At 41.9% G+C, this 20,973-nt stretch overlaps 1 protein-coding gene across 2 annotated transcripts in view; it reads left to right on the top strand.

Annotated features, from left to right (window-relative positions):
* The window catches only part of NEGR1 (neuronal growth regulator 1), a 278,245-nt gene that overhangs the window by 152,809 nt on the left and 104,463 nt on the right, over positions 1–20,973 (top strand). For both annotated transcript variants that reach the window (XM_074151353.1, XM_074151352.1), the window contains exon 3: positions 20,669–20,794. In XM_074151353.1, coding sequence (XP_074007454.1) covers positions 20,669–20,794 — 126 coding nt within the window. The remainder of the gene's footprint in view (positions 1–20,668; positions 20,795–20,973) is intronic.

Here is a 20,973-nt window from a genome sequence, read left to right as displayed (position 1 = left end):
GGCCTCACAGGAAGCTGTTCAGAGTCCTAGTGAAGTCAACTGATTTCCTCATGTGCCTGACTGTTTCTGCCAGGACAAGGAGCTCAAAACTGTGGTTAACATATTATATACATGGTGCTGGGGGACATGGTTTAGTGATGGTTTTTTTTTTGTCAGAGTTATGTTGATGGTTGGACTAGATGATCTTGAAGGTCCCTTCCAACCTAGATGATTCTATGATTATCTTTTGCTTGCGCCATGATCCCGTACTCTTCCCTAAATGAGTTTTAAAAATCAATTTTGTCACAAATAAAAGGTTCCCTAACTAATTCACAATTGTATATTATAATCATATCTGCTCCTGAACTGCAGTTTTGTGGATAAAACGACCTCCACTAGTGAAGTGTTAACTCTCAGTCTTCAGTATCTCCAGCATGGAGAAATTCATTAACACAGAGTCCCCAAACTGATATTTCACAGGATGTTCTTAATAACCTCTCTTGCTATGCAGGGGAATGAATAAAAACAATGTCGAGTAAATCCTCAAACCCTGCACTGCAAACAGCTCTTTCACCCTGGCAGAAATGTCCGATGATGATAACGTCTTATCATGAGCCTTCCACATTGCAAAGGCATCTTTTAACAGCTGGAAAAGCCTTGCTATGGCTCATTGTTGATTAAAATTGAAAATCATCATAGCAACCTCCCAACTCTGAAATGTTCTGACTGTGCAAGGCTTCCTCAGGCTCCCGCATCTCCACTGCTAATTTTTATTTCCATAGGAAGAGGCATGTTGATGGGTAGGAGAAACAAGAGGTTTGCCCACTCCATCCTTGCAGTACTTCTGCATAGCAGGGCAGATTTGATTTATTGGTTGTTATGGGACTCTTTAATAATCAGTGTAATTTATAGGGACAAGTGCATAGAATCCTTTTACATTTTTCATTTTTATTGATTTCTGTAAGCAGAGACATTCAGGGTGGTAATTGTATAGTGTAAGGCGGTGTATATGTCACTGTAACAGTGGAAACAGAAATTGAATCTATTGCTGTCATTCCACGGTTGAAATTATGGTAAAATTTTCACTTGGCCCTTTCTTAGTCAAATTAAACACCCTGACAGGGAACTAGCTTTCTCTTGGCACTCAGATACTTGCTGCCCCAAATATTACCCTTGAGGCAATATTGTAGGACTTTAAAACATTATAAATTCCATTATTAAGACAATGCTCTGTTGAAGATGCTGCTTCTGCCGATGAAAAGGCACGGGGTGATCCTGTCGCCATCTCTGGGTTGTGCTGGGCTGAGGGTGTGGATAAAGCAGAAAAACTCACTGCATTTTTCTCAGAAGAAATCTTCCAGTTTATGGGTGATACAGCAAAGGGCTCGAGGCTCGGTACCTGAGTACTCGAGAACCTCAAATGTCATATGGAGCAGTTCCATAACCGTTTCAGAAATAAAGCCTCTCCTACCTCTGTTTGGGTGGAACAAATGTTGGTTTTGTTGGCTGAAGCCTTGAAGTGCATTTGGAGTTGGGATAGTTCTGGCTGTAGGGTCAGCACGTTTATTTGTTGTTGATACTGTTTTCAAAAGCCACTTCAAAATAATATTAAAGTTGCAAAGATAGGAACCTGAGGCAAACTTATTTTTCCCTTTCTCTGGCTAAATGTCAAAGTAACCTCAAACCCCATGGTAACATCTGGTGCTCCTGGCGCTGCTGTGAGCCCAAGCCTGCTCTGGGCAGGGTGGCAGCCAGGAGCACCATCCTCCTTGGCATCTCCCGCAGCAGGTAGACGCTGAAATTCTGAATTCTGTTAGAAAATGCTGCCTGCGCTGCCTCTGGTCAGGTACCCAAAAACTGTCGGGCAGGTAGCAGTTTGATTTTAATTCAGTGTTAACTGTCTGTAAAATGGGAATATTAATAATCCCATTAATCACCATTAATACTAATGCTCCCCATGTCATTGGGACGTCATGAAGATTAAATCATAGCACTCGCAACACATTTATGTCCCATGGGGGCAGTTCTGCAGAAACTCAAGAGAAGAAATTAATAATGTGAAAAGAAGTAATTCCAAGTTTAAATGTTATATAATCATTACTAATTTCTAGGCTGCGTAGTGAGAAGAAAAATAAATACCTACCAACTGACTTAATTCAGGGAACAAGTCTCTATTGATGTGAATTGAGTCAATTCGTTTGAAACTCTCTGAGTATGTACTCGTGTTCAGTATCAGCAGAGAACTATTTTCCTGAGTAAAAATGGTATGTGATGGGATAATGAGAGGCATCCCTGGGTGGACGGAAACATGCAGTTGGGTCAGGATTGTACTTGTCATCAAACCTGTCCCAGAGCTGCAGGAAGAAACGTGTCTGAGTTGAGCACAATGCTTGGATGAGGCACCTGGTGGGTCCTCCATCCTTCCTCTGAGCCTCCTGCAGTGACGCATCATCTTCCTCCTCCTCCATCCATGGAGACTGGAACTCAAAGGAAAGCAGATGTTTCCCCAATGGTCCATGTGTGCAGAGACCAGACCTCCCTCTGCCCCATCTCCACCAGGGAGCTGGAGAGCATCACTCATGAGGAGGGGCAACCAAAGTAGGGAAAGATCAAATGAAATGCTGAGATGCATCACACAAACTGGCACCATTCATCCTCCAACTTCTGAGAGTGGTCTCTGAACCCTGACAAGTCGTTTGGGAAAACTTGGGGGAGAGATGAAACCTAATATTTAGTTTTAAAAAAGCCATCAACAGAAGACCCCAGAAAATATAAAAAAGTGAGCTTAACTTTTGACCTGAATAAAATCTGGAATTAACATGTTAAAAAAAAAGGGGGAATCTCATAAACAATCAAATGGCAATAGATGATAAACAAGCAACATTAATTTTTAAAGCAGGCATTATGAAAGACCAGTCTAATTTCCTTCCTGAGAAGGTAACTTGCTTCCCAGGAAAGGTCAGGCAGCAGATGGGAGTCGCATCTTGACGTTAGAGTGATGTTCACACAGTCAGTCCTGGCTCTCTCTTCCAAAAATTAGGGAACGACAGCCCAGACCAAATTACTGTAAGGTGGGTACACAGCTTGTTAAAAATAATACTGAAGGAATGATTGTCAATAATTCACTGTCTGGCAGGAAGGACGTATCAAATAGGTCTGTCGTGATTCCAGAAGGATTTAATATGGATTTCAATAGATGAATTAGGTGATATACTAGAGAATACATCTATATAGTTTGCAGGTGGCATCAAAGTGCAAGTCTTGGGACAGCAGGCTTCAGACTCAAAATGATGGCTTTCAGAAGCGGCCTAGAATCAATAAGATGAAATTCAATAAGGACAGTGCAAGACAGCAGTCTTAGGGAGAAATCAGATACACAAATGAGTGAAAACTACATGGGCAGCAGTGCTTCGAAAGAGTAATAGTGGGCCATGTGTTAAACCCGAGACAACAACATAAATACCTCAGGAAAAGGGCAGATGTCATCTGGAGATGCAGTACCTGGGCTGGAAATGGTTTGGACCTGTTTTGCTTTATCTGTCCCCGATGAAGTCTTAGCTGGAACGGGATGCCCAATTTGGGGAAGAATAATTTAGAAAAAGTTTTAGACAAGGCAAAGGAAGCCCAAAGGAAAGTGAAAATGACATGCGTAAAAAACAGTAGTAGGAAATATAACATCCAATAAAAATGTGAAAGATTTCATACTTGCAGATGGGGAATCCAAACAGGTTAAAACAAATTTTCAGGTGTTCACACAGTTGTTACAAGGAGGACACAAAGGGCAGGACCAAGTTTTCAGGAAAACCTCCCAGGAAGAAGGTTGAGAGTGGAAGGAGGTTTCCCTCCTGTGGGCAGACAAGAACCTGAGCAGGTCACCTGGGGAGATCCCTGCCATAAGGTACCACACAAGGTAGCTGGGGAGGGACTCTTGATCAGGGAGTGTAGAGAGAGGACGAGACAGAATGGTTTTACACTGGAAGAGGGGAGATTAAGATGAGATCTCAGGAAGAACTTCTTTGCTGTGAGGATGGTGAGAGCCTGGCCCAGGTTGCCCAGAGAAGCTGTGGCTGCCCCATCCCTGGAGGGGTTCAAGGCCAGGTTGGAGGGGGCTTGGAGCAACCTGGTCAGGTGGGAGGTGTCCCTGCCCAGGGCAGAGGGGTTGGAGCCCGATGATCTTTAAGGTCCCTTCCAACTCTAACCGTTCTGTGATTCTATAATTCTATGAAGGTGAGACTGACATGTGCCAGAGATGTCTCCAATACTCTTGATCTTCTCTTGAAACAACAAGTTGAGTTGTTGATTGATTCTGTTCCTTTCAGCCCCATTTTTTAGATGTTGTTAGACAAGGTACAAAAGCTTTTCCTAGGGACCACAGGCTGATACCACTTTTGAAGTCCCCCAGACCTTTGAAAGGTTTAACTTTCAGTTCCCCAACACCTGGGAGCATCCTTGAGGTGCTGGCTGTGATGATGGATGCCAATGTTTGTTATCCCCAGGTGAGGGGCAGTGGGATTCGACTGCTTTGGTGTGAAAATCCCATGGGTGATGGGTCCCCAGGGGTGATGTGGTCCTTCCCATGGGGCTCCATGGGGTGGAGATGTGGATGAAGGGAAGGGGAGAATGATGCAAATGGCCATGGATGCAGTCAAACCGCACATTCACGTGGTAACGGGTGAAAGTGGACACGTCCTGAGGAGTGAAGGACGATGAATTGCTTCTCAGGTACTTAAAATGCAAAGTAAGCTGAGACATATGGTTGGGATTCAAGGAAGGGGGAGTGATGCAGGCAGAGAACTGTCAAGGGAAATTATTTTAATAACTATATTGGGAATACAATGTAAATCTGTCAGCCTTGCTGGAGAAAAATCCAACCTGGAGAATTCTCCAAAAGGAGAAATGCAGTTACAGGAAAACATCTCGAATCATTGCAGATCTTTTATACAGTTCGTGTGATAGCAATAGTGGCAACAAGTATATTGATGTTTTTTCTGTGCAAAACTTCAAATATTCTCATTTTGCCTGTGAGATTACGGTGTTTACCTCAAATTTTCTAATCTAGATTTGTTTCTCTTGGTACTTCGTACGTTGCATAAAATACTTCAGAGAAAAATTCTATGCGCACTCATGTTTTAATTCCTGTTTAAAATCTCTGCATACCCAGTTTCCACATTTTACCTGTTTCTTGCTTCTCTGTGTCCCCTGTTTCTATTTATACATAGCAACTCCAGCCTGCACACCCCAAATGAGCAGCCTCTCCCTTGCTGTTGCTTTATCTACAATGACGTGGAATGGGAAATATAAGTTTACTCTAGATTGTTACATTACATTGCTTTTCTGGCTTGATTCTCTATGATTTTCTGTTGGTTTTAAATTGAGCCTTGTAGTATTTAGATTATTGTCTGAAAAGAAAAGAGGAATAGTGGGAGTTTAAGGGAATAATAAGTTTATAATAACTAGCAACTTATTGACACCTTCTGGAGAAATGAGGACAGTGTAGCTCGTATGTAATGGCACAGGAAGAAAGAAAGGTTTTAGAATATTTTTGGCAGACTGTCGTGACTAGGAAAGAGGGTGCTTATAGGTAACACATTCAGCCATCACACCTTGTGCTTTAATTACGGGGAAAGGGCCTTCGAGACACAGGGAGAAGTCTTCAGAAATTTCCTATGGCCCATGAGGTTTTTGAAGCGTTCTGACTGTTTTTTGCAAGTTTATTCAGACTGTATTTTAGCTGACAAATGAATATCCTGTTCCACCCAGTTGTCCCTTTCTTACCCCATGTAAACAAATTCCTTTTTGTCTTTTCCTAGTGATCATGCCCCTGAAATGCTGGCATATAAAATTAATATGGTGGAGTCATTTTTTTAACTAGATTGAATGTTGCACTATTTTGACCTTTGCCCATTTTCAGATTTTTAATCAGTCTTCTTTTGTGGGAGTACCTCTTTTCTTTTACAAAATACCATTGAAATCACATTATATTCCAGGTGTGGATATACTACATGTTTGAATTCGCTAAATTGGAAAGGATCTTCAAAAGCGACCTTTGTGTATAACCTTTATTTACATTTTTAATGAATTGGAATAACTTCATTAATCAAACTATGTCACTGTTATCTGAGATAACGCTCCCCAGAATCCCTCCCGAGATCGTGTTTAGTTCTTATGCAGAAGCAGTTGCCCGGGCAGGACGTGAGTCTCCAGCGCCAGAGAGAGGTTTGGGGTTGTTGGGATGTGCGGGAGGATCTGAAACAGAGAAGAATCCTTCTCAGAATCAAAATGAAAAGTAAATTTAACGCAATTTGCCTAGGAAATAGTTAAATAAATCACATATTTAGCAGTCTGTAAGATACACAGAAAGAATCTCTGATTTTTCAGAGTACTTTGATATCAGTGTGTGCTAAATTAGCTTAAACAATGCAACTAAAATAGAATATCATCTGTGGCTCAGACCTTTTACTCAGACAGCAATCAGTCACCAACTGGGAAAACTTTAGTTTTAGCCAGTAGGTTATTGCTTCTTTTAGCTTCCTTTTTTTTTTTTTTTTTTGTTACATTTACATGATTAAATCCTTAGCAGCGGTTTGACTGAAGAATGTTGCTTACTGCAAGTAGTTTGTGATACATCTGAAAGCTTTCCCAAATAAAATAATTCTTTTTTTCTGTCCAGAGTTGGTGGTACTCTGCCAATCTATATTTTGGGTGAGGGATTCTTTCTGAAGCTGGAGCGCGTCCCGCTCGCACCTGCACAGGGCACCCATGTGTGCCACGTTATAGGACGTGATTGCTTCAAAGACTTTATGGCCTGTAGAAACGTGTTTTTCTCATTTCCTTTTATTCCAGGTTTTCATACTAGAAAGACATAACAGCGCACCATCCCATTACAGTGCTATTAGTAGCAAGAATCAGTTTTTTTGTAAATCAAGTGATTTGCTTTTCATTTTAACCAATTTCAGTTGTGCTTAAAAAAGTTAAGAAGAATAATTAGATAGTCAATAAAAAACCACCTAATTGCTCTTCGCTTGCTGAAATTGTGGTTAAAAAAACCCACCGCCCAGATGTGCTGGAGTTACAGGAAAATGTATTCAGCCAAAATCAGCAGAGAGAAAAAGATGGAAAGCTTTGAGGGAAAAATGAAATATTGCTAGATTTTTGGTTCAGTAAGCTTTTTCTGATTTAAAACCAGATTTTTGCAAATCAATTAACAGAAATGGCAATTTTATTTTCTACATTTCTTCTGCTTTACAAAAAGCATCAAACCGCTGATAAATCCATCTCGAGGCAAAGAATATGGCTTTTCTATTTCTGTATTTTCTCAGTGATAAATTGAGTACAGTAATGAAAAAATGTAGGAGAGTGATGAAAGGGCTGCAGAGAGAACAAGTGCTCGTCCTCTCCCTTCTCTCTGCATTTACCAAGTGAACAATATGAGTCACAGAAAATAGGGAAAATCTATGGCATCAGAAATTGAAGAATGATTATCTGCAGAGACTCTGCTCCTTCATTGATGGAAAAAATGGTTGCATGACAAAATAACTGTGGGTAAGAGATGAAGACCCTTCGATTGGCTTGGAAAAAAGAGAGCTGTCGTGTTCGCCTTTCAAAGAACTTTCAGCATCATAACAAATTCTGCCCATCAGCCTTCACTCAGAGCGGGCTCTGGAGGAGGGGGGATACTCGGGTTCTCAGCCACCCCCCTCCTGCAGGAACGCCGGGGTTCAGGCTGAGGGGCTCCTTCCAGGAGCACCACCCCTGGAGACACCTCTCCATCCCTCCGTTGGGAAGTGATGCTGCCACAAGGAGAGCAGGAAAGGGCTGGTATTTCTGTGCTGAGACGAATGGTTTAGGAAAAATCTGGCAGGTGTGAATCCAGCCGTGTCAGCCTTCAACCGGCCCGTGTCCTCTCCCAGGCGACCCCCCTGCCCCTGTGACTCCAGGGTGCTGTTGGTGGAAACTCAATGGATACAACAGATGGAATTCTTGCTTACACTTTTTTTGTTTGATTTTTTCCTTCCAATTCTGCATTAGCAGGTTCCCGTGGTGATGCAGGTCTTTGTTCTATAATTTAACACTGATATTCAAGTCAGCCTGAAATAAATTGATTGCTGATAACAGATAACACCCAATAATAAATTTCTAGTTAAAATGTAAGGGATATTACATTAGTTTATACAAATTATGGCTATACTGCTAGTGATAGGTAAGAGGAAAAGAGATTAATCAAAAACTTACTAAAGTACTACTTTCATGAGGTTTTCCTCACGCTTTAGCACTGACATGAATTGGAAATAAATGATGAGTCAAGATATAGCCATTTCTCTTCCCAACCCACCCATAATTTATTTTATCAGAACCAGTGTGCCAGTGCTTCCCTGCGCACAAGACAAAGTGTGTTTAATAAGCAAGAGGTGGGGACCTTTAGGCAATGCTCCTCAATCAAACTGCTGTTAAGGAACTAATCATGTAAATGCAAAAAAGAAGAAAAAAAACAGTCTCAGTTTTCCCAGTTGGTGACTGATTGCCAGGTAAGTGAAGGATTGTGCCACACCACCACAGGCTTTTTTTTTTTATGCTTCTTTATACTGTTTACTCTACTGGTTTAAAAACTCTAATAGCTATACTCTAAAAATCATATATGTTTTGGGGGTGTTTTACAACTCACTAAATATTGAGCTCATGATACTGAATTTTGTTAAATACTAAACGTCTGTGGGTTATCTTTGTGCATTATTTGATTACAAGAAGGGGGCTTCAGCTGGACAACAAGCGATGCTAGATGGAGAGTCTTCTAAAGGATTACCTGCATTTTTATGCGTTCATAAACGCTTAAATTGACCGTGGCGGGTGCAGGAGGGAGGGAGGTCCTTGGGCTTTCCGTGTGAGCCAGCGCTGCCACCTTCTGAGACCATCCCATGGTCTGGGGTCACACCTGGCACCAGGTTTGACAATCTGTGAGCTGTCCTTGGGGTGACACCAAAAACTCATGCCTGAAATGCCCCAAGGAATGCAAATTCTTCCTCTTCCTCCCGTTAATTCTTTTCAGCATCCCCAAGGAGCTGAGATGCTGTTGTGGTTTGGTCTGGACTGGCCCCTGTGGTGGCCACGGGTCAAGACTGGCACAGCAGCACAGTTCATAGGCGTCGGGATTTAGGAGCGGTAAAATGTTGCTGGGCACATGGGCAATTAATGGGCTCCATAGGTGAATGTGGCTTGAATATTCTGAAGTTTTATTTGGCTGTAACTTGCAATTTCCACGTATCCTGGCTTTCAAGGAGTTTCCTTCCCAAATAAAAACCTTATGTGCCCTTGCCTCAAGCTGGGAATTTGGGATGTGACTTCATCCACCACGAAGGTTTTCTCCTCTGAAACCCAGACCCTTTCAAATGCAGCAATTGAGGTTTTGTTTTAAACTCAACGAACTGCATACAAACTTAAGTCTTTGCTGTTGATTTCCTCTTGCTCATCTACTCCTGCTTGATGAGAACATCATCCGGACCCCAAGCTCCCTCCTTTCAGGCTGGGCAGCCCCAGCCCTCCCAGCCTCCCTTGGGAGCAGAGATGCTCCAGGCCCTTCATCACCTTCCTGGTCCTCGCCTGGACTCGCTCTGCTCCCTCCGGGCTTCTCTTTTCCAGGGGACCCAGCCCTGGACCCAGCACGCCCGGTGTGTTTCACCAGTGCTGAGCAGAGGAGAGTATAATAATATTTTTTGTGTGGCAACCCTAATGCATTCTGAAAAAAAAAAATAAAAAAAAAAAAGTAGTATGTAAAAGTGGAGCAGTGTGCTAAAAAGCACAATTATCTTTTTTATGATAGGTATTATGGTGCAATATGTTCAACTATAAAAACCATTTTGTGGGATTTTTTTTTTCTTTTTTACTTTAAAATAAGGCATTTCAGATACGGCATTTAGAGGTGTGTAGGGGATCAAAATTGTTTACAGGTCTGAGGAGGAAAATGGTGTACGTGTTTGCCAGAGAGGCGGAGGATTTATGTAGCTATAAATAATTTAAAAATCTTGACAAAATTAAGAGCTTTTTAAGGCAGTGAAATAGCTCCTTGTTTCTTGAAGCACTCGAAGCACACTGATTTATGATGACTTACAAATTCTGCATTGTAACACTCTCACTTTCGTTCACTATAGTAACCTGCCCAAAGTCCAGCCTTTCAGGGGATTCTTCGCAATCCTCCTGTTTTCAGGGTGGGGGCACAAATATTGGGCATCTTCTCCTTTCTATATGAAGCCTCTCCCAGAGCACAGGGGAGTGGGGCTGGATTTACAGCCGGGATGGGGGGTCAAGAGCAAGGGATGAAGCTTCGCCAGCACAAACCCACCTCCCTGGCTAATTAGCCCTGGGGCTGGATTAGCAGCATTAAGTGCTGTGCAGGACATCAGCCAGCGTAATCTCCTGGAAATAAGTTACATCTGTTTCTGCTAATTAATACACCTCACAGTGGTCACAGCGGTTTGCATTTGGCAATATTATGACTTTTTTGTTGCTTGGCGATGGGTATTGATGAGCTCCACAGATGGTGGGGTGGCCTGTTGAAGACCCTGCTGGCTGTTAATGCAGTTCCCCTCTTCCCAGCCGCATACGGTTCAAACCTATTACTTAGTCCTAATAACAACATTTCAATCTGAAAATTATTTTTTTTCCATGAAAACTTCCCTTTTATTAACTGTCCTTTTTCTTTCTCTTTTTTTTCTTCCACATTTGAGTGTTACGGTTGTATCTGGTTATTCAGTCACAAGTTGCTTCATCCTTCTGATTAAAATGGGAAGAATAAGAGAAGGAAAGAATATGAAATCAGGGGTTTTTTTTGCAAGAAATCTTTATGCAAGTGCATGTGCTAAAATCTATGAAAACTTTTGGAAAACAGACCCATTTGTAAAGCGGAAGGTTTTCCAGATGCTGGGAGATCTGATGATTGCAAACTGAAAAGTCGTATAGATTCTCAATTAGTGGCAAATGGAGTTCATCACTGGTTTTAATAACCCTCATAAGCACATTTTAATTTTTCTGTGTGTTTGTCATAAAAACTAATTATTATGTCCAAGCCATAAAAAGAAGAACAATAATCTATTTCTTATGTCATGTTAGTGATTCCTAGATATTAAACAAGCTAATGAAATCAATATGCACATTAGGAAAGCAAAGCAATAAATTATTCTGCCTACAGAGAGAAATCGGTGTGTTTTTTTCAGCATCTAGAGCAAACAACTGGGGTCACAGGGGTCCCCAACCTCTTGTTCCGGCAGTGCGGGGTTCAAAGATGCAGCTGGTGGTGACCCCCATGGTGAAGTGCAGCATCTTTGCCTGCTGAGGGCAAGCTGTTCCCTTGTCAATGGGGGTAGAAGCCTCGGGTGGCCATTCTGCTGCCCATGGCCACCGTTGGCCGCCACAGCCCGTGCTCCCATCACTGCCACACCTGGGAGCGAGTGGGGAACCAAGCCAGGGACCTGCTGCTGCCTGCTTGTGGGATGAATTGGTGGAGTTCATTAGCCCAAGTCAGGAATGATGAGTGTTTATCTCTGATAAACACCTCAAAAAAAAACCCCACCCATATATTTTGCATTTTTGCAGCTAAATTTAGATTATTTTTTTTTATTTTAGAAAGCAGATGTACAGAAAATATTACAAAATCTGTGTGTACATGGAAAAAAATTATATATTCAAAGACAAGCTCTGAAAGATCTGGAGATGGTCATGGTCCTAGTGCCCCTTGCCAAGGGGTGGTGTGTGCTGGTGGGAGGAGGAGTGTGGTGTCTCCACCACATTCTCTGAGGACGTACCTGGTGCTGCATCAGTCCCGCATTGCTGGAGGGCTGGGAAAGGATACATGGAGTCCAGGAACCTTGTGGGATTCAGCAGGTTGGTGGGAGCAGAGGGACATTGGCTCCCAAATGCCAGAGAGAAACATCCAATGAGGAAATTAAACCATGGAGAGCCTGAGTGACTCAGCTCATCACACCATCAGAGCAGGAGGCACCCAGACTGGGTGGGGAGCACAGGGACAAAGCCCACTCTGAGCGTAAAAACCCATTTTGGTAGCATTCTGCAGCTCCCAACCAGTTTTGCAAAGATTTTTGTGGGGTCCTTCCTGATGGCAAACACCTCACAACTCCATTTGATTTGTCTTCAAGGCCTTGAGATGTGGACCAAGGGTGGTTGTCACCTATGAGCTGGTCTGGAGCTGATGGGCTGGTTCCACCTTGGTGGCATCAGGGTGGAATAAAATTACTTTTGTCATTAAGGTTATTGTTATTATTGCACACTAGTTTTTAGAAAAGTTCTCCATTAAGGCTTGCCTGAACTTCATTCTCACGCCGTTTGTTTTAATTGCTTTTGGAAACAGAAAGAAATTTATTTCTCTCTGTTATAAACAGCCCAGGGGAAAATAAACACGTCGCCGTGTCCCTCGTGCCACACTCTGTTGGTATGCGCTTCTAATAAAGGTGATTAATTCGTTTAACGCCGTAGTGGGTATAAGCTTTGGTGAATATTTAAACAAAACTCTGTGCAAACCAACCAGGTAAATAACCTTTTTGAGTACGTTCCCTGGTTTTTTCGCTATCCTGTAATATTGACAAATTGCTTATTAAAGCGGAGCACAATAACTATTCTCAACAAAGAATTGGAGAAAGGAAATAATGGAAAATGCTGAAATTTTCCTGTTGTTGGTCATTTATGGAAACCTTTTAGAGAATGCATTCATCCAGGCACATGAAGGAAGGGGATGGTGGGGGTTTAAAACTGTATAAGGATGGGTTTGCACGTCAGGATCACACTGTAATACCAGGGGTGTAGCAATGCGGGGCTGAATTATAATTTTTTCCTCCATATTACTCTTTTACTCCTTATTTTTCTCTCAATTAATGATATTTAAGTAGAGCAATGTCATAGATGGCTTTCTGAACAGAAGATGAAGCTTCACTGAAATGTACATCTTTTTCCAAAACATTTAGCATCACTTTAAATTTCATCAGCAAAAAAAAATTAATAATTTAATTTTTTTCTCATTTGTTTTAAATAACAAAGACCTTTGGCTTTGATTTTGATTTATTTTGCCTCCCAGAAAATGACCAAAGTCTCAAGTGCATTTAATATTTGATGTGGTTGGGGCAACTCTTTAATTTGAAATTTGCTGATGTGGAATTGGTCCCAAATCGCTCCAAATATTTAATTGGAAGATCGGACCATCAGGTGGGTTTCACTTTTGGGTGAAACCCTTCACCTGGCTCTGTCTTTGCTGTCCCCACAGACAGGCTCTTTGATAGAACTATAGAAAGCAGATGTGATCACCTCCTCTGTTTAATTTCTACAAACAGCCTATATAACTTGTCCTAAATGGGAAGTTATTCATTTAAAAGCATTTCAAGGAAAAATGTCAGATTTTTATTTTGCATCCCTGTAAGAAATTTACTTGGGATTTTAATTTCTCTTTCATCCTGGCTTGTTATCTTGTTCCTTATGCATTTCTTTAATCTATATACTGCATAAATGTTTATTCATTGCTATATTTAATTTTTTTTTTCTGACCTTCACGGTTGCTATGTGGAATGGGTGAAAGACTGTAGTTGTTGAAATGGAGAGTAGCTCTGCAGTGGGTTTAATCTGCACTCGAAGCTCAGAATAGCAGATATTAAAAGCTAAATCTGCTCGTAGATCAGAGTCTTTAGAGGTACCACAAGAAGCATGCACGCAAAATAAACATTTTCTAATTCTTATTAAATATTAACTTTCTGTTGTGATTATGCATATATATTCTAGGCATAATTAATAAATTCCACTGATTTTAGTGATCTGAATGTAACGATCCCTAACAGTCAGTAAATAGCAGAAAAATTAGCAGCCTAACAACATACCAGAAATCAGTATTTGTCTTAAACTGTGAGGTTCCAGACACATTTACTATAGAAGCCAATTCCTATCATGGGAAAGAAGACCTTCCTAGGAAATCATTAATAAAAATAAAATCTACAATTTTTTGTGAGTACCAGATTATGTTGTAGCATTTCTGTAATTTTACAGAATTACATTATACAGCGGGGCTGCACTTCTCTGCTTGTGTGTTATTTTAGTTAATGTACGGCTTCTATTCATTTATTTTCTAATTCTATTTTGGAAATGCGTAAGTGACGCAACCTGGTCAGTGTCATTGTAATAAGACTTACAAACATCTTCTACTGAATTTTATTTCATTTCCCCGCTATAAAAACCTAGATTAAAGAAGAGCCCAGTCAATTAGAGAATGAACAAAGCATGTACTTAAGAGAAAATCACTTAATCTACACTCTGTAAGAGGGGAAGATTCTACATCTTCTGCCATGCCACAGTTCAAATCTTCCCTCAGAAAGACTGCAAAATTCCTGAGGATAAGCCTCAAAAAGCAGCAAAAGTGCACACACTTCTGGGTCAGACTTTCCAGTCTTTGGCACAATCTGGAGAGGGTTTGTCCGTGGGGACCTTGTGTCCCTTGTCACACCAGGGAGCTCCTCGCTCCCTAATAAAAATGCAACAGACCGTATGTGTTTATAACCATAGTCCTATGGATAGTATAAACGCTGTTATAAAATATTGTACATTTAAAAATTATATAAGCCATTGCATATTTTGGATATAATGGATGGGGGCACGAGGTACAACCGGTCCCGTAGGCTCCAAACAGCTGCAGGGGGAGAATCCATGGTGTCGATTTGCCCTTTGGGGTGAAATTGTGCAACTCTGGGGTTCATGGGAAGGAGCATGAAATATTATCTGAAGGAGCAGATTCCTCCTGCCTGCGTGGGGACACCAAAGGCTGTTGTTCCCTGTCTGTGCTGCTTGCTGCAGGCAGCGGTATTGGAAAATCTGTAAAAGAGAAGAAATCTGCCAGGGCTGGGCATTGCATCGCCCCCGCCCCTGCAGGACCCCCGGCTGCTGAGACCCTGTTGCTCAGGGGGTTCTTGTGTGCTCTCGAGGGCAGGACTTTGCCTTTAGAGTCTTGTGTGGCTTTTATAAATATGCGTTTGAAGGCTGAATCACAACAGACCGAGGCACTTCGCCATGAGCATCTCTTGCGCCACTGCAGCTCGGACCCAAAGCAGCTTCTTTTGAGCTCCAACACTGCAGCATGTATTGCAGGAGGGCTCTGAGATGTGGAGGATGGCATTTTGTGACGTCCTCTTGCTGCTCGCCATTTGCAGTCAGGAATGCATCAGTGTTGGCACTGATGGGTTGGCCAACAAGTTCACAGAAATGGTCAGTTGAAATTTTAATTAGGAGAAAAGTCAGATTATCATTGCGGAGGGGTGGGGAGTGCAGCCTGGCATCTGCATGAAGAACCTGAGGGTACTGAGCATTCTGGGAAAGAAGCTATATAATACTTCTCTTTCACTAAAAAAAGTCACTCTTTATTGAAAAGCAAGCGCACAGAGCTTTGGCTGAGGCAATATGAGCAGAGCAGCTCTACTGCAACACCTGGGAGGGATGAAGCAGGTGATTCCTTAGCATTTGGTGGTAAAATCTCTCCTGCCAAACATCACACTTCTGTACTTATAACCCAATTCCTCTCACAGCTTTTATATGTTCTATTGCGATAGGCTACATTCTGGATATAAGACGGGATTGGTTATAATCTGAAAAGTCAGTTTGCTACCATGTGATTTAATAAATGTTACTGTAAAAAAAAAAGTAGTTAATAACTTGTCATCACCTTTATCCTTTGGAAGAAACAGAGCTGTGTCTCCAGCCACATCTGGTGTAATCTTGGTACTACAAAGACCTTGACTGGACATTTCAATGAGGGGAAGAGTAAGTAAGGCAGCACTTATTTTATGAAGCAAGATGGGCACGCTTATGCTGAGGCCCCGGATTTTTTACCAGATAATTGTAAATTGTGGTGAAAATAAGGCATCCTTTTCCACATTCAAAAAGCAACAGCATCTAGAAAAGCAGCTGTACCCCACAGTCATACCTGCTACACTGGTAAGCTTTACTACGCTGCACCATCGATGTACTCATGGATGTAACCCAGAATACAATTCCAGCTCTCGAATATGAGGAACGAGCCCCTGCAACGAACTCTGGACTCAATGCAAAATAATGGCACATGTAATTCTGGCCTCCAGGGAGAAGTAGGAGCCAGAGACTCAATTCTTATTAACATCAATCACTCAGGCTTCAGGGAGATGGTGGATCCAGTCAAACAAAGTTGCTCCTCCGAACAGGCTGGTGACAAAGCAGGTCTCTGTCAGCCACTGGTGGGGACATTTGGTTCAGGAAAGTCAACAGAGCTGCTATGAAGTAGAATCATAGAATGGTCTGGGTTAGAGCTGCCATGAGGTAGAATCATAGAATCATCTGGGTTGGAAGGGACTTTTAAGATTGTTGAGTGCAACCATCAACCTAATGCTGCTGCTCTCCCTCATCCTGCTGGGAACACCAGTTTTTACGGCCGAAATATGCAATTTTAAGGAGGAATTTAAGAGGACGTTCCCATAGTACTGCCCAGAAGGAAGTCACAGGTGACGTCCAGTGGGACCAACAGGACCCTCCAGGTATTTTTGTCACTCTGGTAGCATACGTGACCAGTGTTCTACACCGGGCAGGAGATCCATGCAGAAAACCATCCTCATCCCATCAGTGCCTCTTGCCCTCTCCCTCCCTCCTGCCCCTTGCAGCTGCCACGGCAGGAGCTGAAGGGATAACTGGAATAATGGCCCAGGCAGTGATAGCTGCACAGGGAAAGAGGAAATAAATCTGAGCTAAAGTAGTGGGTTTACCTCTGCGCACAGCGCTGGTCAGGCTCTTGCTAGGCTATTATGCCTTCTTCCACTGTTCACATTTCAGGATTATTTGGATATTCCTCAAAAGCAAGAAACAAATATTATGGAGGAAGCCTTACAGAAATTAGGCTCGTGGTGCTCAAACCATCTGCAGGGAAAGATGAGGAGGTCATTTATCACATACGGGTCCTTAGTCACAGAAAAGACACTTGATAAATAAGGGGGATGTTCAGTCTTGCAGAAAAAAACATAATAAGATCTGATTTCTGAAAGCTGAATTTTGTGGACTGCAATTTTGAACTAAGATGCTATTTCCTGGCAGCGAGGGGGTATTTAATCTCTGGAAGTGCTCACCAGACGTGGCAGTGCGAGCATCACCTGGGATTGCCAGGATAAGACTGGACAGCTTTCTAAAGCATGTACTTGAGTCAGGCTTCTGGGAAAATTTCTGCAGCCCGTGACTATCTGAGCTCAGACTAAATTATCCTATGGCCCCTCTAGCCATATATTCCACAAATCTGTTGATATGCTTGAATTTCGTTCATATTAAATTCTGTGCTCTGTAACCGTGGGTTACATGGAGAATCACTGGGGAAGGATTTTCAAATTGCTTGCCATTGGAACATACAAAATAAAAATATTTGACAAAATGCTATATGTTTGTGGGTTGAACATGGTAGGCAAAACCTACAACAGAGAAGGTGAGACTGACGGCTGAAGTTAATGGCCATCCTAAAACAGGGAGGAGAGGGAGAGAGAGGGACCTGCAGGAGGAAACCCAGGGCTGGGAGACTGAGCGTTACTTTATGAGTAAAGGCAGAGGAAGATGAAGACAACGCCTGCATTAAGCAGCAGAGAAGCAAGTAGGACATGTTGATCTTTGTCTTGGAAAAGAAATTTTCTCTGTCTGTGTGAACTGAATGAAATCCTATTGCTTCAATTCTAGATCCCTGCCTATGGCAGGACTGTCACTGCATTTTCTTTGGAAATTTGTATTTTTTGCAAATTTGATTACAATTGCTTCTATGATCCAGCTTTTCTGCTGGACCCTTGTGGTGCTGTGCCCACAGGACCTACAGTAGCTGTGCTGAAGAACCAGCAGTAGAGCATGCCAAGGGCTCCTCATTCCCACTGAAATTAGTTATATCATCTTTCTAATGTGTTTTTATCAGTCACACTAGTTAAATCAGTCCACTGGATCATGAGTGGATGTTTTACCCACCCATTTTCGGGTCATGGATGCAGGGAAGAGACCGGACTAAGCATGACCCTGACCCCGGCATGGCACCAGGAGACCTCCTCTAACTTGCTTTAGTTTGTTCTGGCCACCGGCGTGCCATTGTGGCAGCACAGCAGGGTCCAGCCACGTCTTCTGTGTTTAGTGACAAGTTTAAAGCAAATAAAAATCACCTGGATAAACAGCTTTAGGTGGTAGGTGTGAAAAATCCCATGCTGGTACTGCTTCGTTAATGCCAAACCATGAGCAAATCTCTCTCTTTTTCTACCTGCAAAGGTGCAGAATCTCGAATAAGAAGTTTAATGCTGTTGGAAATTTTACACCGTAACATTTACTTAATCTGGAAGGTATTTCCACAGTTCCAAACAGATATTGCATCAGTCAATTGTATATATTTACTTGTGAGAAGAATTGTTTTGAGTTATTTGATTCCTTCACTTGGCTTTCTGGAAGTATGTTCGTTCTTGAAGGGTAAAGAAATAAGTAGCTCAAATTTAGGAAGATATTTTTAAAATATTGTAGCCTGACTAAAGCCACAGTGTATGCCACGTTACTCGTGATATTCTGCTCTCAGATGGATTTCTCCATTTCAGATAGGATGAACCCTCACCAGCTGTCTTTAGGAAGTAGATTTATTTTTCATACTCTGTCACAGAAATAGGAATTCCTTTCAATATTTTGTCTATTGCCAAGCTGTAACGTTAATGATATTTAACTGGGGCTGGGAGGGAGCAGTGGGGGAGACCTGTGTTACCAACACCTCATTTCAGGGCATGGGGGACCCCAAGGAAGGGTCACACCATGGCATAGCTGGCGTGGGGCGAGCATGTTCATGGTCTCCTCAAGGACTTCTGCAGGAGGACATTGAGTAACGGGTTCATTGCAGGGATCTGCAAAGAAATCTGGTTAATAAATTATCCCTTTATGTGGAAATAACTCTTCTGTATGTTTCAGTTCCTAAAAATGCTCTGTAGTCACCGTGTGCTTTTTCAGGTCATCAAATGAGGTAGGGAAGAGTGGATTGATCTTTAAAGCCCCTTCCAACTCTAACCATTCTATGGTTCTGTGATGTGATTGTCACCTTTGTGAGTCAGACCATGGCAAATTCAAAAGAATTTCTCTGTTCAAGTGGTTGTGTAAACCTGCTTGAACTTCACAGGCAGGGAATACTGACCTGCACTGCTTTAGGAATTAGGGGAGGTTCAGCCTTCCCCAGGTCTTTGTCTTCCCTAAAGATAATGTTTCTCTGCTAATTAATAATACTATGCATGGACTTTTAATTTACTTAGCTCAAAAATGCATAGCCACAAGCAAGCACTGAGAATTTCCAGCTTTTTGAAGTCTGTCAACCCCAACTGCTTTCTACAACTGAAACACTTCCACACTGGCCCAGGGAAACGGCTGGACAACATCTGCTGGTGGAGTTCCCAAAGCACACAAAACCAGTCTGTGCACGTGAAAAAAGGCCTGTGCTTTAAAAAAGTACATTGATGGGATGCTAATAATGTATTCCTGGTTGAAAAAGTGCCTGTGGGGTTTTGGCGGTGACAAATTGGAGCAAATCAGTGAGGCAAGACTGTGACATTCAGGAAAGTAAAGCTCCAGTTAGGTTAGAAAAAAGGAAGATCATAACCTTTTTTTTTCTTCATTTTACTGGTACCTGTTTACCTTGTAGAACATTTTAATTTTAAGGGAGTCATTAAAGAAGGCTCCAGAACACCCAGATGTATATTCTGTATCCTTTACTGGTACTTGTACAAAATTTGTTATTTATCATAGAGAGAATAGTGCTTTTCAGAAACATCGATAGGATATGCCTTGTTACATCATTGATTTGATATCTATATCAAATGTAATACTGAGACATATAAAGAAATAATGTATTTCTTTAGAAAGAAAGATTCATTCTGGAATCCAGAGTTCCTGCCTTCCTTGCTGGGACCCTGAGTTCCTTTGCTCCCTGTGTAACATCACGAGAAGTAAAGCATTCCCTTAAGGGCTGGCCATTTAATGCTTTCCATCATTTTCCATTCATGTGGAACTCTGTTCTCTTGTGCCCAGATGTATAAATAGTACAGAAAATGGAGTTTAGTGAAGAATTCTGCTGATGAAATGAAAGAAAAAAAAAATCTAGCTTATTTTTCTTAGCCATGTTGCTACTGCAAGCCTAAAACCGAAATAAATCTATTTTAGTCTTCAGATATGACTCTCCAAGTACACACAGAGTAGAGGGATGTGGTTTAGCAGTAACTTGGCAGTGCTGGGTTAATGGTTGGACTTGATGATCTTGCAGGTCTCTTCCAATCAAATTAATTCCATGATTCCATTCGATGTAATAGGTATCATTACTTTTAAAAGTACAAGAAACCTTTAATTTCATCTTCTTTTCAACTGACATGATGAGCAAGCTCAACCTTCTCTTAAACAAGAGCACCCATCATTAGCAGTTCAGTGGGAACTCGCTAACAATACCTGCTCTGCACAAAATAGAGGAAATTGCAGGTTTCTTCCTCATAGCATTTGGAATCCACGGCTGAGCTTCTGCAAAGGTGATGGAAATAGGTGTGGTCACAGCTGAACCAGGGTTTTGCATGGTTATATTTCAACAACTGCATGTGTTTCTATCAGCAATGGCGATGTGGGTATCCTGGCTCTCTCTTACAACCATCTCCTTCTTTCCTTCCAGTTTCTCCTAAGATATTCCGCGTCTCGAGTGACATTGTTGTGAACGAGGGAAGCAACGTGACGTTGGTGTGCCTGGCCACGGGGAAGCCAGACCCTTCCATCTCCTGGAGGCACATCTCTCCCTCTGGTAAGCACCGCTGCTGCCTGCAGCTTTCTGCTATAAATATATATATAATGCTGGTGTAACATGGGAATGTAGAAATGAAGGCGCCCTAAATATGAATATATTTTTAAGCTCATTTTAACAGGCTGCAGGCATCAAACAATTCCAATTAAAAGCAAAACAAGGAAGTAATCAAGAACACA

The sequence above is a fragment of the Numenius arquata genome, chromosome 8, assembly GCF_964106895.1.
Source record: "Numenius arquata chromosome 8, bNumArq3.hap1.1, whole genome shotgun sequence".
Taxonomy (NCBI): domain Eukaryota; kingdom Metazoa; phylum Chordata; class Aves; order Charadriiformes; family Scolopacidae; genus Numenius; species Numenius arquata.
Note: the sequence above shows the minus strand (reverse complement) of the source record. Positions and strands in the feature narration are given on the sequence as shown.